The sequence below is a fragment of the Cheilinus undulatus genome, linkage group 10 (genome assembly GCF_018320785.1).
Source record: "Cheilinus undulatus linkage group 10, ASM1832078v1, whole genome shotgun sequence".
In the NCBI taxonomy this organism is placed as follows: domain Eukaryota; kingdom Metazoa; phylum Chordata; class Actinopteri; order Labriformes; family Labridae; genus Cheilinus; species Cheilinus undulatus.
The window spans coordinates 10302108-10319827 of NC_054874.1; the positions used below are offsets into that span (position 1 = coordinate 10302108).

At 40.2% G+C, this 17720-nt stretch overlaps 1 protein-coding gene across 4 annotated transcripts in view; it reads left to right on the forward strand.

Annotated features, from left to right (window-relative positions):
• Window positions 1-17720, forward strand: part of macrod1 (mono-ADP ribosylhydrolase 1) — a 255308-nt gene that overhangs the window by 223533 nt on the left and 14055 nt on the right. For all 4 annotated transcript variants that reach the window (XM_041797546.1, XM_041797547.1, XM_041797545.1 and 1 more), the window contains 3 exons: window positions 286-407; window positions 8149-8179; window positions 12632-12705. In XM_041797546.1, coding sequence (XP_041653480.1) covers window positions 286-407; window positions 8149-8179; window positions 12632-12705 — 227 coding nt within the window. The remainder of the gene's footprint in view (window positions 1-285; window positions 408-8148; window positions 8180-12631; window positions 12706-17720) is intronic.

Sequence of the window (17720 nt, forward strand, 5' to 3'; positions counted from 1 at the left end):
CAAAGAAACATTAAAGCAAACTATTTTATGTCAGCAATACAGCTTAAAAAGATCTGGACGAATCAGTGGGGCTTCATTGTGTGATTTTTTTTCCACTCCATTTGGTTTAATGTGGGAGCTTATTCACCCTGACTGCTTTATATAAACTGAATGAATGTGGATATTGCAGCTGATATGAAACTGAACTAAATGTATTTTACATTTTCACTCTGGATCTGTCACACTATGGAAAGGTGGAGGGCCTTCATCTTCTCACCCTCCCTCTCTTTCTCTCTCTCCCTGCAGATGTGATTCACACAGTGGGGCCGATTGCACAAGGAGGAGTTGGAGAGGTGGAGAGAAAAGCCTTGAGGTCGTGCTACAAAAACAGCCTGACAACAGCCACCAGAAACGGCGCTCGCTCTGTGGTGAGGATGGAATGATTGGTTATACTGGGATGAACAGAGGGGAGAAATAGGAGATTACAGACCTGTTGTTGTGGTAAAAGAGAAGAGAGGAAGGTTATGATTAAAACCTGAAGAAAACCTCAGCAAGGGAGAGAGGTTTCATCATATGAAGATTGTCAAGACAAACTACAGTCAGACTGAGGAACAGGAGAGGGAGAAAGGAGGGGCAGGTAGGATTGCTGAGTGTTAGAAGGTTTCAGAAATCACACCAGGCAGGAGGTTTTACAACAGCACAAGGTGTTAAAGTCAAGGAGAAACACCAAAGCAACACAAAAAGTGCATCTCCCTAAGGTGTGTTTGGGGTAGGTGGGTGCTGATAAAAGAGCGCAGGCATGAGAGTAGGATCACATTAAGCCTTCTTCTCTAAAACAAATAGAATTTAAATCTCACTCAATTTTCCCTGCTGTTGTTGTGTTACGTTTGCTTCTCCATCTCTGTGTGCTTCTTCCTTCCTTTACCTGTTCACATAAGCAGAGTTATGAATCTTTCAATTGATTTCATTTTAAATCCAAGTTTGATTGAGATTAGGGCTATGATTCAATTAAAAATGGATTTTCTATCCAAACAATTCCCATTTTGTTATAAAATGATGCTTATTTCAGGATCTACTCCGGTCTGTTGTGCTCTAATTCACATCATGTTACATTTTCTGTCAGCTAACTTTAATAATGTAGTCGGCAGAGGACAGCCTATCTGTCATTTTTTGTGTCTAACTTCAAAAATACGTTGACTTGAGTGAAATTTATGGGATAACTTAACATTTAACAGAAAGTCCCACTTAAAATTAATTGTCTTTATAATGTATAATGCTGTTGAAGAGCAAGTCTTTGAAATGAAACAGGTGATACATTTTATTTTTGTTGGCCTCTCAGAATTAACAAGCAGATGGGTGAATTGATAGCATGTGTGGCAATCAGCCGTCATTGACTGTTGTCATTCTACTCTTATAAATAGATACTGTTAGCTAAGGCTTTTGCCCCTTTCCTGAGGCACTTCACTTTCATTAAGCAGACTTAGCCCAAATAATTCTTTAGGTCAGGCTTCCTTTTGGAGATTGCAGCATCCAAAGTATGTCCTAAAGCATGCCTTTAATGAAATGTTAACATTAGACCCTGAAAGCTAGTGCTGCCAATGCTAGCATCCCAGCTAACGAGCCAGGACTGACATACCTTCCTGCTGCAGTGATGTAGTGTTGGACTAACCTTGCAAAGCAGATGAATTGGCTGGATTCACTGTCTATCATCATGCAAATCCATCTCAAATAGCTAATAATCTGAAACCATTGTGCCGGGTTTAGAAACAGAATTGACCAATCAGCATCATCTTAAGGATAGTGTAGTTATAGTGTAGCGGCATTTTCATCAGAGCATTTCTTTATATTAGATAAAGAGAAAAGAACAGCACTGATAGCTTATCATGGCAGAAAAGATATTTCCAACCTTCAGCTGCTTCAGCATGAGTTTGCAAAACTAACGGGCAGAGTTAAGTTGCACTGTGGGCCAGGATAGTCTAAGCTGCTGCCGGTGGAGGTTATCTTGGATGTAGCCATTGTACAAAGTCACAGTTTTATCAGAACTAAACTACACTAAATAAATCAAAAGCCAAGTTTCTCTTGGCAGAGATGTTTTGCACTTTTGCCAACCGGCCTTGTCCTGAGTTTTATCAGCGAGCTCCACAGTGCCTGTCTGTTGTGCTCAGGTTACTACTGGAGCTGCACGTGCATGCTACCTCATTTTGTCCTGTCGCTCTGATTGGCCTGTAATAAATGTGACAGAACATTCATCGAACCAACTTCCAACTGTGATACCAGTACCAGAAATATGTCCAAAACTACATGTTTATGCACTGATCTGATACTGTATTGTTCAGCTATATATTTTGCTTTTTTTTTGCCATGCTACATGTTAGCATTTTAAACCAGAAATCTATTACAACCAGTATAACCAGTTGCTTTGCTTGTTTGTGAACATATACTGGGGGCAAAAGATAAGGAATAATAATAAAGATATTGGTAATCAGCATTGCACTGCATATTTGAATATCAAGAATATTAATAGCAGTCAATTTTTACATGACATCCCGGATAGACTATGTCACATGTCCATTGCCTGGGAATGCCTCTTATAGATCTGGAATCTGGCCAATCTATTGGCTTTGCAAGGTTAGTTAGTGTCATTACCAGCCAGAATCTCCTCTGAGTGCTTTAAAACAGTCTGAAAATGTCTACACTTGTCCTCAGTTCTTCATGTATTCTCTATTACAGGCCCTAAATGTGTATTTGCATCACATGTCCTGGTTTGGTTGATACCACAAGATTTTTTTTTTTCTAATTGGTGTGGTCTAAAATCACGAAATAACCAACTTTGTAATCCTTGATACTGACTCCTTCACCTGCTCTGTAAAACGACCTTACTCCCAGAAAAAGAATACCCTTTTTTCCCCACTGTTAATCCCTTTGAGTTCAGCGTTTGAAGTTCACTTGCACTGAGTTCAATGTTTCCCTTTCGTCTTGAGGAACTTGTGAGTCATGTCTGCTCTCACCCCGAGTTGCCAGCTCCGCAATCTGGTCAAATGCACAGATCTGGAGACTCTGAGAGCATCCAAGCATCTGCTCGAACGGCGCCGTTTGACAGCAGGTTGAGGATCTGCCAGATTTGATTTACTTTGAAGTTTCTTGGCTGCCTCTCTCAGCTCAGGAGCATTGGTAGAGCAAGAACCTTTCTGACATGTATCTCAATTACCTAAAGTTAAATCCCTCGCGTTTTATATTAAGAAATACTTTTTAAACTGTTTGTGGTTAACGCCATCAGCATTAATTTACATCCAGTAATCACCTCAGTTTGTATCAACTTTCATTTTTATTGATTAATCCACGTTTCATGAGCAGGTTTTATATTAGCTGCCCACTCACCAGGGATTCACAGGAGGAATCGATGTGTGCATGGACCTAAATGTTGCTGTTTGTAATTATGGCTAATTGACTGAAGCCTTTTTCACCTCCTGCTTCCCAGCAGTTCAGTCAGAGGTGTGTTGAGTTACCACAGAGGCAAAAACTCAGGGCTTCTGCCTTATTTTAAAAACTCACATTAGCTCTAACTAAAACAGTGCTAACATGTGCAATAGAAGAATTGTGGGTCTAGCTGTTTCAGCTGTTACTGATCTCAAAAAGGCATCCCCTGCATCAGTTTTCATGCAAAATACACCAAAATGAAAGGCGCAGTTCTAGTCCAGTTACTATTGAATTTAATTAAAGGTTTACCTCACTGTACCTAATGAGGGATTGATTTGGTGATCACCTGAGCCAAGTCTTTTTATTGTATTATATTGATTTTTTCAATCTAATTAGAATGAGGACAGCGCATGTTAACATGAACATGGAAATAAGACAGATTATAGCCATAGGCTAATTTACAAGAGTCGCTCCCCTGCAAGTTGATGTTGCACAAGTGTTCATAGAACTTCACCTAACAAAAGTAGCACAACAACAAGCAAACCAAACCCAACAACAGCATAAAAGTTATATTGGCTGTCAATGGCACACATATAACAATACCAAAGATGAATTTTGATTTTGTTCAAACCAATCCAGGAATAAAATTACCATCAGAATTGAAGTGCATGAGCTGCTAAGGAGGCAGGAGGTGAAGTGCTAAAGGGGAAAACTGCACATTTCTCCTAATGCCTGGCAAATTTACAACCTGGTATAAATGCACATAGCCCTGTTGCAAAAAATAACATTTATATACCTGTGAATTCACATTCTAGTGCAAAGAGTCACCATACATAAATGGGTTTTAAGTATGTTGATGAAACCAAGTGTATAATTTTGGAGTTGGAGCTAATAAATATTGAGCAGCAGTTGAATATGTTGGAAATTTTGCAACAAAAAGAAAAAATGCCTTGACTCAAAGTTTTGTTTTGAGGAAGGGCACATCCCTTTGAATGTAGACTTTAATGTAGGTTTAGAGCTATAGACTCCAGTGTGTACTACAGCTTAGATTCAATGCAGAAGAATAAATCAGGCTCCATTAAAAAAAAAATTGCACAGCGTAGGGAGTGGCTAATTTGACTAACAGGTGGTCATGTTGCAGCTGTTTGTCAGTAGGCTTACACCCGACTAAAGCCCAAAACACAACAGGCCACAGCAGCATGGTGCATCATGTGACCTGCCACAAGTGCCACCCCTAGCACATACCGGCAGTAGCGTCTCAACAGTCAAACTCCCCATCAGCTACTGCTGGTCAAGGCGCTTGATTCCAGATACGTCTCACCAGAAACCATAAGAGTAGCGGTACTTTGCTGACAGCCGAAGCTCCCACATTTTCCAAGACAGTCCGTAGACTGTACATCTGCACACCGTATATCTCAGAAAGTAATTTGCTGGTACAACAAATAGCCATTTTTAGATTTTTCTTTTTAAAAATTTGATTTTATTCATAAACAAAGCTTTGCAATTACATTCACGAAATAACCACATTGCCAGTTTTATAGACCAAGCAACATTTCATAAATCAAACAGAGAAAAAGATACGAGGTCTAATCTGGGACTAAGTTATTTACAGACCCATTTTAGAAGAAGTTACATGAACAGTGGCTCTCTTTAGCTTTGTTAGCTTTGGCTACAGTTTAAGCATAAACATTGCTTCACTATTAGTGTTACTATGTAAGCCACATTCAAGCCAACATAGCTATGAATGTGATAACGTTTCTACATAGCATAGCGTTGAATAGCTGCTTTGTGAGCTAAGCTTTAGCTATGTTACCTACATTATCTATGTAGCTACATTATCTATCACTATGTTAGCGTTAGCAATGTAAGCTTTAGCAAATGTAGCTAAAGCCAACATATCTATGATAATGTCGATACATAGCTGCTTTGTGATCTTAGCTTTAGCTACAGTAGCTACATATCTATGTAGCTACATTATCTATAGCTATGCTAGATTTAGCATGTGGGCTTTAGCAAATGTAGCTTAAGCCAACTTAGCAATGTAAATAACAAAGATACATAGCTGCTTTGTGATCTTAGCTTAAGGTACGTTAGCTATGTTAGCTATGTAGTTCTGTTCTATATGTAGCTTGGTTATGTAGCTTTCGCAGGTAACTGAGTTACATACGCTTTGCTTGCTGCTTTAGAGTTTCCATGGATGACAGGCTTTTTTCCTGTAAGCAGACTGTTTACTTGGCTTTATTAAGTGTTTTGTAATCAGGTTTCACAGGTCAGGTTTTTAACTCCTAACCATTACCTTAACCCTTACCCTAATCCTCAACAGAAGTTTAATCTGTTTTGATTTCGAAAGTTTTAGCGTGTATTTCCATTCAGAGATACAGGGCGTCTCAGATGTACAGTTTATAAGAGTGGCTGTTTGAGAAGTGCCAGACCACTCTCACATATTCAACACCAAGAGTGGAAGACAGTGCTAAATTCCTTCTCTGTGCAGTACTTTGGGCGCAGCAGAGTCCTGGCGTAAACAAGCAGCAGCAAGAGCTGGTGCAGTTATGGAGGAAGCGATTAGCATGGATGCTGCTAAAGCACCAGTTTTATCAGAACTTGACAACATTTCTTCATTAAAAGAAGAACAAAGAACATCAGTGAGTTGTTTTCTTTTCAAAAACGACACAAGTCGAGTACTTATAGTCGCCATATTTCGCGTTATTCCTCACTAGCTGCGTACGCGTAACTCGATAGCAGCTACGTCATGTGTTTTTTTGCTCCTATTGGCCCATAGAGATGTGATAGACAGAACTTTATCCAATCACACTCTGAGTTTTTTTCAAATCCTCTGCCTTTTCTCAAACATTTCCTATTGAAGCTTTCCCAGATGGATGTGTGAAACACATCCATCTGGCGTGTCAGGTTAAATTTCCTCAACAGGATAAAAAAACAAGATTCTAAATGCCATGTTTCTTGGTCTTAATATCCAACCTAAAAATAATCTTTTCAGAACATAAAAAAATTTTCAAACATTTAGCTGCTGCAACACAGGAGTCTTTTATCATGAAATAACCACAGTGAGCAGAGAGCTTTCATTGCTACACCTTTTACAAATCTGTCCTGTTGTGAAAATCTGATCACAGCTGGGGTTTGCACAATGGGAAAAAGTGACTACACACATAAAAACGCAACATTTTCTTCAGTGTGGTGTTGAATGTCACTCTGAGACCTGATATTTAACTGATCCTGCTATTACAGGCTTAATAAGATAAAAACAACTGATGTCCTAAAATGTTAGCTACAGCACTGGTTCTGTCTTTAAGACAGTGAGTAATGTGAGAAGCACTTCAGACAGCAATTACACCATTACACATAAATATTCCCTTGATCTTTTTTTCTTATTAACCCATTAGAGCCCACACTCATTTCTTCTCATAGCAAAATTATGGCAGGGCATTACACAGACTCAGTAGACCAAGCACTACACATGTCTGACTTTAAAAAAAATACACTTAACACTAATGTCAAGGTTAGCTAATGTTACCTTTACGTCAACTTTGTCTTTTGTTGTTAACCTATTAGCATCTATTGGAAAATACATTTACTTTCCAGTCTTGATCACAAAGTGGTGCATTTTTATACAGCATAAGTCAAAATCAGTTTGATTTAAAAGGAACCCTGCATGATCAGACAAGTTAATCTTGTTGGATAGATATTTGTATGTCTCAAATGTATATTAAACTTAAAAACTCACTAAATATCCCACATACCTGCATTTTGAGTACATTTTAGCTCATAAACTCACCAGGAGACAGCCATGTTTTCATCCGCTTCACGGAGTATGACGTCACAGTTCCGCAGCGCTCCTCTCCGTTGCTAAGCAGCAACCATTTTTCAGACGGTTTTTCTGCTTGCAGCTGTTGCCGACTTGAGTTTGCTGCGTGTTGGTTTTGTCTCCCTGCTGTCAAAGCTCTGTCATTCCTACAAAGTTTTACCTCAGTAAACCTCCGTCAAATGACTATATTGAGTGTATAGTGGAAGTCTGCTGCTAACACTGGCTGCCAGTCTGCAACAGCGGTTACTGCATAGGATCACCGCGGAACTGTGATGTCACGGCACCAGCGCGGACCAAACGGGACCAACACATGGCGGTTTCCTGATGAATTTATACACTCAAATGACTCAAAATGCAGGTATCTTGTGAGTTTTTTAGTTCATTATGTATATGAGAGATGCAGATATCTATCCAAGATAAACTTGTGTGATCATGCAGGGTTATCATTATTTATTGATGACATCAATGCATGTTTGCTGGATTGGCAAAATAGGGGCTTTTTAACCCTTTTTCACCACAGTTCCTGGTCATTTATGCCACTTTTTTCCCACTTTGCTCATTTTTCCATTTCTAATTCACTTTTGAACCCCATTTTCCTACTTCATCTAGCCAATTTTTGCAACTTTTTTCCCCCTGGCTTTTCACCATTTTCCACCCATTTTGGCTCTCCCTTTTATCCCCCCTTATAGACGGCCTTGTCTTCACATGACTATTCTTGAATGTTCATGGCTGTGTTCAAACACCTTCAGGTACCGTGTGGGTCCCTGGTTTCTGGCACCTTTATGTCAGGGGTCATGGGCTGGAAAGTTTGAGAACCCCTGCCCTATAACATAACCACAACAGGAGTCTGGGCTTTCTGAGGTGCATTTGTATAAGTATGTGATATCAGAGGTAGTACAGTGACCAATCTGTCCGTCTTCTTTCCTCTGCAGGCTTTCCCTTGCATCTCCACTGGAATCTACGGTCAGTGTTTTTTGTTATTCATTTGCATTTCAACTCTAGAACAATTCTAAAGCATTTTCTCTTGTTAGGTGGTTTGTTTGTGTGTTTTTGAGTGTGTGTGCTTTCACATTTTTATTTCGCAGTATTTATATGTCGCTCGAGGCTCTGAACTCAGTTTTTTTGTTTTATTTTTGAGCAAGGGAGGAAAACATCAATTTTTACCAAACAACAACAGCATAGCTGTGAGTGCCAGATTACACAGTCAGATCACTGGCTGTGTTTTTCCGTCATGTGCTTGTTTCCACTATCAGTCTCTCTCTGTTTAACCAGCATGCCGAGCTGCCTGGCTCCACTTGTCACATTATCTCCAGCAACCCAGAGGTGGTTCTCAGATTAAGGCCTTGGATTAAGACCGGCAGATTAAGATAGATTAGGCCGGAGATTGTGTCAGATTAACTGTAATCTCCCTTCACACTGGCAGGGGAGAGAGTTAAGGACAGTGCTTACACGCTCCCTGGGGTGGGTCTGGGTGTTAAAGCAGCTTGTTGACACTTCTCAGCTTTCCTAGAAAGAGGAGGAGGACACAGCTCAGATTGACTCTGTGAGAAATGTCGTCTTCTGTCCTTGCTACTCCTGTTTTCTCTTTTCCCTCAATGTACTTTTTTCAAGCCTTCACAAGTACTTCCATTTTTCCTCTGCCATCAGCGCCTATTCTTTCAGAAGTACAAAAAGCAATGCCTCTTATTGTACCACAGTGACTTATTCATGTGAGGGAGTTCAAAACGAATGAAAGGATGCTGTATTGATACTTTTAACCAGTCATGAAAACCTTAACTACAGCTGGTTTTAGAGCCAAAAAGTAGATATTTACTTTGAATTTAGCACACAATTCAAGGAAACAATATCACCAATCTACTTCAAAAACCCTTAGTAGTCTAACTGGTTCTCACAGAATCAGGCTTTAACAGAGTGTTTTCAGTCAATGTCACTGATTACAACTGGTGTTCAGGTGGGCGGTGAAACACTGGCAGTCATATCAGGTCACTTCACTCGTTGTGCCTCTACAAGTAGTTGAAGTGTTTTGGAGGTAATTAGTGCTTTTATTGCCTTCTGTAAAAACATTTTGTACACACTTGAAGAGTTTCATATATTACACAGGAGTCTTCTAGGTCATTCTGGGCTTAGTTTGGTACATTCCTGTACTTATTTATTTGCATTTCCTTAATTAAATTTGGAAAGGGTCCCAAGTACCATTCCACTTTTTTAGCACCCTTCCATTTGGGTAAAGGTCTCCAGTGTTCTGCTGATGCCATCGCTGAAGAGTTCAGAGCTTTACTGGCATTAATGTAAGCAGAAAACTCTGTGTTGCGGGAGCTTCCTGGAATGGGTTTCTATGGCCGAGCAGCTGCGTGCAAGCCTCACATCACCAAGTCCTGTGCCAAGCACCAGATAGAGTGGTGTAAAACCCCCTGACACTAGACTGTGGAGCATTGGAAACCAGTTCTATGGAGTGACCAATAACGCTTCTTTGTTTAGCAGTCAGATGAGAGAGTCTTGGTTTGGTGGATGCTGTGAGAATGTTACCTGCCTGACTGCATTGTGCCAACAGTGAAGTTTGGTGGAGCAGGGATAATGGTATGGGGTTGCTTTTCAGGATTTAGGCTATGGCCCTTATTTCCAGTGAAGACCAATCTTAATGCTTCCACAAACCAAGACATTTTAGACACTGCTATGCTTCCAACTTTGTGGCAACAGTTTGGGAAAGACCCTTTTCTATTCCAACATGACTGTGCCCCAGTGCACAGAGCAAGGACTATAACAACATGGTTTGAGTTTTCCAGGGCCCAGCCAAACTGGGGTTAATCTGTGATAACCATCATAATAACTACTCTTATCAAATAAACTAAAATAGATGTTTTTTAAATGTATGCTTAAGTGCAATATAGCATTTTCAAAATGTGAACCAACTTTCATGAAAGAGAATGGCCGTTTTAACAATGTGGATGAGCACATTAAGCCATGATGTGTACAGACATCAGGATGCTAGAGAGTACAGTAGACAGAACTGAAACAACTTTAAGGAAAAACAATTTAAATTGTTGTAGAATGAAGGTAAAAATGGGAAAAAAATGTGTTAGAAGTGGCAACAGTGCGTTAAAGGTGACATAAATAGGTTTAAAGTTGCAGAAATTGGCAGTAAAATGGTGAAAAGCAGTTAAATTGGCAACAATACATTATAAATGACAAAGATGGGTTAAAAAAGGGCAAAAATTGGCAGTAATAGGTGGCGAAATGTGGTTAAAGAGTAGCAAAATAAGTTAAAATAGACAAAAAAAGCAAATATGGATTATGAAAGGAAAGTGGCAGAAATTAACTAACAGTGGCAAAATTGTCCTAAAGTAGCAAAAATTGTTTAAAAGTAGCAAAAGTTGTCTAAAAGTAGCAAAAAATGGCTAAAGTGACAAAATTAGCTAAAGTAGCAAAATTGTCAAAAAGTAGCAAAAATTGGCTAAAAGTAGCAAAAGTTGGCTAAAAGTAGCAAAAGTTGGGTAAAGTGGCAAAAGTGGCTAAAAGTAGCAAAAATTGGCTAAAGTGGCAAAATTGACTAAAGGTGGCATTAATGGTTTAAAAGTAACAAAAATTGGCAGAAAGTGTGGCAAGATGTACGAACAATTCCAAAAATAGGTTAAAAGAGACCTGAGACCTGTTAAAAGAGGCAAACCAAAATTATTAAGCAGCAAAATGAGCTAAGATAGAAAAGTGGCAAAAAAATGGCTTGAAGTGGCGAAACTGGCTAAAAGTGGCATAAATGGTGTAAAAATAACAAAAATCGACAGAAATAAGTGGTGAAATTTTGTAAGGGGGCAAAAATGTATTAACAACGGCAAAAACAGATTTAACAAGGCAAATAGGATAAAGCAGCAAAATAAGTTAAGAAAGGACAAAATTGCAAATATTAGTGCTAAAACAAGTTAAGAATGGTTAAAACTGGTTGAGTGCAGATGGTCGAGTGGTTCAATGCTTTTGTAAGGGGGCAAAAATGTATTAACAACGGCAAAAACAGATTTAACAAGGCAAATAGGATAAAGCAGCAAAATAAGTTAAGAAAGGACAAAATTGCAAATATTAGTGCTAAAACAAGTTAAGAATGGTTAAAACTGGTTGAGTGCAGATGGTCGAGTGGTTCAATGCGCTACCCATGTACGCAGGCGGCCTGGGTTCGAATCCAGCCCGTGGCCCCTCACCCCATGGCTCTCCCCAATCTCTTCCCTGTTTCCGAATATATCCACTGTTCTTCCTCTATCAAATAAAGGCATGAAAAAGCCCAAAAATAAATCTTGCAAAAAAAAGAAAAAAAAGGTTAAAACTTAGCAAAAGGGGTTGAAAGGTGCAAACTTGGATGTCTTGAAGTATTGAAAAGAGTTAAATGTAGCAAAAATTGGCTAAAAGTGGCAAAAACTGGTTTAATATGAAAACAAATGTGGCAAACATAGGCGGAAACAGTGATGAAAAGTGGTTAAAAAGTGGCGGAAGTAAATAATCAGAACCCAATAATAGCTTGACACACTTTACAGCTCCAAAATGAGGTAACTGTAACAGGAGCCCAGCCAACAACCAATACTGAAGGCCAGTTCTCTATAGCAGCCTCTGCCATCAGTGTTTGAATAAGGAGTGGAAGGGTGTGAATGGGTAGGTGTGACGTGCGGTGTAAAAATACTTTGAGGAGTCAGATGACTAGAAAAGCACTATACAAGCTCAAATCCATGTACTATTTATGATGAAAAAGCCTGTGGATTGCTGCATGTTAGGTTTTTGATTTTTAAACAAGAATTCTAAGGAAGAATTGACAGACAGGTGAGACAGAAACACCAGTTTAAAGTCCAATAACTGTAAAGATACCTTTAGTGTCCAGTATTAAACCTAATCTTGTGACATTAAGGGGAAAATATCTGTTTATTTTTCAGTCAAGCGTTATAATTTACATCTCCAGTATAATAAATAATAACAGTAATCCTCCCCCAGTTTTAATGATGTATGTGTCTATTTTACTGCAGAAATAAATCCATTTTCAGTGCTAATTTGTGCCCACATGTATTCCCTCATGTTGAAACCTCTCCTCCTGATGTATGGAATAATTACTGTATAATCACACAGTATGTGTTTGCCTGGGCTGAGCAGTTTGGCCAGATGATGCATTTTTAGTACTTGTGTGTAGAGTCTCCAGCAGTGGGGATAATTTTCCTGCGCTGAAAGGTCTCTGCTGCTGTTTGAATATGGAAGAGATTGTGTAGTCCTCCTCCATCTGTCTCCTCCAGCAAGTGTGTTGTGTCTGCATCCTATCAGAGCATGCAAGTCAATTTTAGAGAGAAGAAGAGATACCTGTTAACGCTCAAACCAACTAATGCAAACACACTGCACCTGTTTCGTCTAACTGTGTGTGCATTTTAACATTGTGTGTGTGTTATGGTGCAGGATATCCACCCGAGCAGGCTGTGCACGAGGCGTTGGCGACTGTGAGGGAGTATCTGGATGAACATCACGACAAGGTGGGTATTCGTGCATGTGTTTGTGCGTGTCTGTATGTGCATGATTGGCAATTTTCCACTTCCATTTCCTCTCGGTATTATTCCTTTCACAGCTGTTGTTTTTGTTTTCTGGTGGGAGCCAGGAGAAGGGTGTATTGAGAAAACACATACACACTCAGTGACACGCTCATAGACATGCGTTTAAGCGTACACACTCCCGGGTTCTGGCTCTCATGCTCATGGCCAAGTCGGCGTTTTAATTGGCTCCTTACGGGACTAAACCCAACTAACACAAATGCGCACACACATACTCTCTCTCCGGAGAAACGGCAAGTGGAGAAAGACAAAGTGATGGGATAGATGACTGGAGGGGAGGGATGGAGGGGGTGGAGGGGGTGGAGGGGAACAAAGAGGAAACTTTCCAATCAGTCCTTTACATGCTCTAAACTCTCCTCCTCTCTTCCTCTGTAACTTTTCAGGTCTCCTCCCATCCCTTTTTTCATCCTCTGTCTCTCTCTCACTAAGCAGCATGCTGTATCACCTCCCAGCGAGAGTGTTGACGATGTTATTGTTAGCACTCCGGTCTCCCGGGTCTCTGCAGCAATACCAGTCGACTGATGCCGTCAGCCGGCGCAGAGCTCAACAAATGAGCGTTAAACATCACACGTCTCACCACAGAGGCCAACAGTCAACAAAACATGAACGGCACAAAATAAGACCAGGGAGCCAAATCAACAAAACTCCTATTTACACTCTGCCCAAAAATCGTTCCACTGTGTGTTTGTTTAAGAGGAGGGAAAAAGTTTTATTATTGACAGATGAGATGGAGGGACAGAGTTTATTTGCATTCATATAAAGTCAGACTTCACCAGAGGAGATCCAGTTTAATCTGTGATCGGGCCTCCTTCCATTATGGGTTTTTTACAGTGCATTTTGTTGGCCTTGAAGTGCTCTAATGAAGGAAATTAAATATAAAATTACAGACACAGTGAGAGATAAAATGGACTCCAGACACAGGGCAGTGTGCCAGCACTCTGCATCAAGTATAATAATAAAAACATGAATCATTTATTCCTGAATCACCAAATTGCTAACACCCCAGGCAGCCCGTGTTAAATGACTCTTGTGTTTTACAAATTAGATTTACAGCAAGAAGTTTCGACAGAAATAGTGCATGACATTGATAAATCAGCCATCTGTAAAAGGTCCATTTCAAGTAACTTTTAAGTCAGGGAAACTTCAACGGTTGGGATATTTTTTTTTCTCCTGTTGGTTGTAAGGTGGTCATTAAACCCTGTCAGATCTCACCATCAAATTCCACATACTCCTTCTGTACAGAGATCCCAATGCAGAGTTCACTCTAGAGAAAATCGCTCTCTTTCTGGTCAATCTTTGAAATCCCACAGCACATTCTTTAGGGTCGAGCCCATTTCTACCCCACAGCCCTTATCTTAGCCCTTCCCTTTGGTTTTGTGTATTCATGTCAGATGAAGGGGTGTCCCATTTGACTTTTGAATCAAGGACTGGGGCAAAGGGCCAAGTGTCACATAGCCTCTGAAACAAAGATTCTTCAGGACCTCACTTGAAACCAAGGGGTATGATGAATTTCCCACCACACACTGCATTCACTTGCAAAATGGCATAATGGACAACGAAGGAGGCATGTAAATGTAAATATTTTCTGCATTTAGACAGGTGAAGTTTTCTCATGTATTCAATCTTTAGCTACTAGGGATGGGAGGTTATTGTATTTTCCAGTATGTACATGTGTAAACCAGGGCTATTAACTGTATGAATATATGGAGAAGATCAAAACAGAGATCCATAGTATGAACGAGGTGGTCGAAGCTTTATCGTCACCTCTGATGACGCGCTGTTTATCAGCAGTGTGTGATGATGAACAGCAATCAAGTGGTGTCTCATTTCTTAAGGGAAGGTTTTCACTTCCATCCCTTACCACTCTGTTTCAGGGGGCAAGGAGAAAGGCTTAAGGGGTAGAAATGGGATTAGACCCTGACCTGTCTCTGGTGTATACCAGAACAGCCTCACTGGAGGCCTCTCTGACCATCCCTGCTGCTGGTCATCAGTTGATCAGAAGGTCACAGAAGTTACACAACACAATGGATTAAGAAAAGTTCATTTTTTAAGGTGGAAAACCACAGGATAATATATGCAACTACACATTGTTTCAAAAAGAAAAATCTACCTTGTAACTTCCCGATGTATTCACCCATGGTAGAAGCAAAAACATTGAAGTGAACAACAAATCAACCTCAGTAAACACCAGTAATAACAAATATTCACTTGTGATTATAGAAAAAACATCATCTGTGCACATCAAAACAAAAAATTTAATGGCATCATGGATGTGGGAAAAAAATCAGATCTCTTTCCTTTGGCTTTCTTCACTCAAAATATTTTGGCCCTTGGCGAAAACTACTTGGGGAACCCTGCAGTAGGTGATGGCGTGTGCCATTGGTTGGGGCAAAACCACAGCTTGCACACAATGCGATCAAGGATGTGGAATTTGCAGATTAGCAATACGATGAAGACAATCATTTTTGATATCACATATGTCAGGTCTTTCCAGCATAAAACAGGAAGCTGCAAACTAGTAAACATGGCTTATCTCCTCCTTTTGGGTTTTTTGCTCCAAAATCGTGGTTGTAAGTTTCCAACAGGGGCATGATGGGATGTCATCTTGAAAGGGCTTATTCTTACAGTTTTCTGTCTTTGGAAATTCTTGGTCTCTGTAACTAAAAACTCTTTCGTTTGTGTCTGCATTGTCTTCAGCTTTGAGAGGGTATCAGAGGTTTGCCTCTTTTTTTGGCCATTTTCTAGTGTATGGTAGGATTTCTTGGTGTAATTCATGATCTTTTCCATGAAATGTTCATAAATGGCAACAATAAGTCAGAGGTCAGTGTTATCTGTCATAATTCTGATTCAGCTTCATATGAATAGGTGATGATAGTTTCAACACTAAGTTAAGCTTAGTGTACACTTTTCAACAATTCCGACTCAGTTAACCTTTGCACATAGTAGTTCTGCAAAACATGTTTGACTAATTGCTGCTGTCATTGCATCTTTGTACTTATAAATACAAAGGTGTAACGATGTAAAGATTTAAAAGTATAATGGCAGCATAACATAAGTGTCTCAGGGTTTTATTTTTTTTATTTTTTTGCAATTCAGAGGCATGAGTGGAAAGGTGTAAATACACAAGGGGATCTTCATACTCACTCACACATCACAGTTTCCCCCCAGTTCTATATAAAACTGAACAGATGTACAGGTTTACTGGTGAGTAGGCGATAGTGCAGTTCTTCTAAATAAGCATAAAACACATAATGTGCAGTTGTAAACAGAAGAGATAAAGTCCAGTGGTCGAGAATGTAGCACATAGGGTCTGTTTAAACCTGCATTTTTTTTACCTCTGGTTAAGGTGTTTAGTGAGAGTCTGTGAGGGTGGAGAGAGGAGAGGGCTGGAGTACTGTTCATGAGGCTGATGTTGCATTCACACCAGGCGCGAATGATCGCCTAATATAGGGAACTCGTTCCACTTGCACGTCAGATTGTCCAAAAGACACCAGAGGAGAGTGGCTTCCTTTTCCCACATCGGGCAGTTGTCAACAAACATGGCTGTTTGCTTGACTATATTGAGGGGATTGGTGGTTTGTATCGGCTGAGGAAAGCCCAAAACTGACAGGGTGACAAAGTTGACAGACAAATGCTTTCACAACTTACCAGGCAATTTGACCCCCTCACTCGCTTTGCTCCAATTAAGCTCCTCTTTATTCCTGTTCCAGTAGAATAGGCATGTTGTGCTGTCTAGCTCAGAGTAGCCACAGACAGACACCACAAGTTTTTCCCCTATTTTCTGGTTAAATGAACCTCCTTCCCTAGGCTGGTCCATGGGAGATACTCTGGTATTTCACATACATTGGAGGATCTCCACACTGATTGGTCATTAGCTTGAGTTCGGATTTTTCAACTCAAATAAAGCGAATGGTGCATTGAAACATGGTGCAAATTCTCCTCATTTGCACAAATCACTCGTTCAATTTTCGTCATTTGTGGCGCCCAAAGGGAACTCCCATCTACTGGCGTCTTTGCATTGACTTTACATGTAGGCAACTTGCTGAATGATTTTACTCATCTCTGGTGTAAAGACACCATGACAGCAGAAGGGAAGCAACTGTTCTTATGGTGGGAGGTTTTGGTCCTGATGTACCTCAGCCTCCTGCCAGAGGGGAGATCCTCAAAAAGTCTATGTCTCCAATTTTACCTGCCAGCCTCAGCGTCCTGGAGGTGTACAGGCCATGCAGAGATGGTAGGTTGCAGCCAATCACCCTCTCTGCAGAGCAAATGCAGCTTGTTTCTGCCCCTCGCCGTGGCTGAAGCATACCAGATGGTAATTGATGATGTGAGGATGACAGATGATGGTGGAGTAGTAGTGCAGATGATGTAAAATCAGTGAGTAATTGTGTTAAATAATCGTGATCTTGATGTCAATTAAAATAATCGTGATGAGGATTTTTGCCATGGTTGAGCATTTCTACTGTCATCAAGCTAAATCAGTGCATAATGTGAATAATTAATTTTGCTGCTGACCGATCTTTGGTGGAGAGGAAATTTTTCAAGCCCTGTTTCCTTTAAAGACTGTCAGTTCTGAAAAAGCCCATTACACTCTTTTATTTTTATTGTTAGCTTTAGCATCTCCAGGGTCCATGCTGTAAAAGTATCAAAAATAGCCCCCCACCGCCACGAGCTTCTGGAGCCCATTTTCCATCCCTCCTTGCAAGCATTTGCCTGTAATTTGAATGCATGAAGCTGCAAGATGGCGCAATTGGATGCAGCTCAGTGTGGAGGTTTGATTTTTTTTTCTTTCCAACCTTAGCCCAGGGGATGTAGTTACATACCACACATTTCCATATATTCATTTTTTTGCCTCCATTTGAACAGTGGTGACTGATGGTAATTGTGCAACAAGCTGGGAGTGAAAAACACAAGATGGGAGCTAACAGACGGCAGAAATG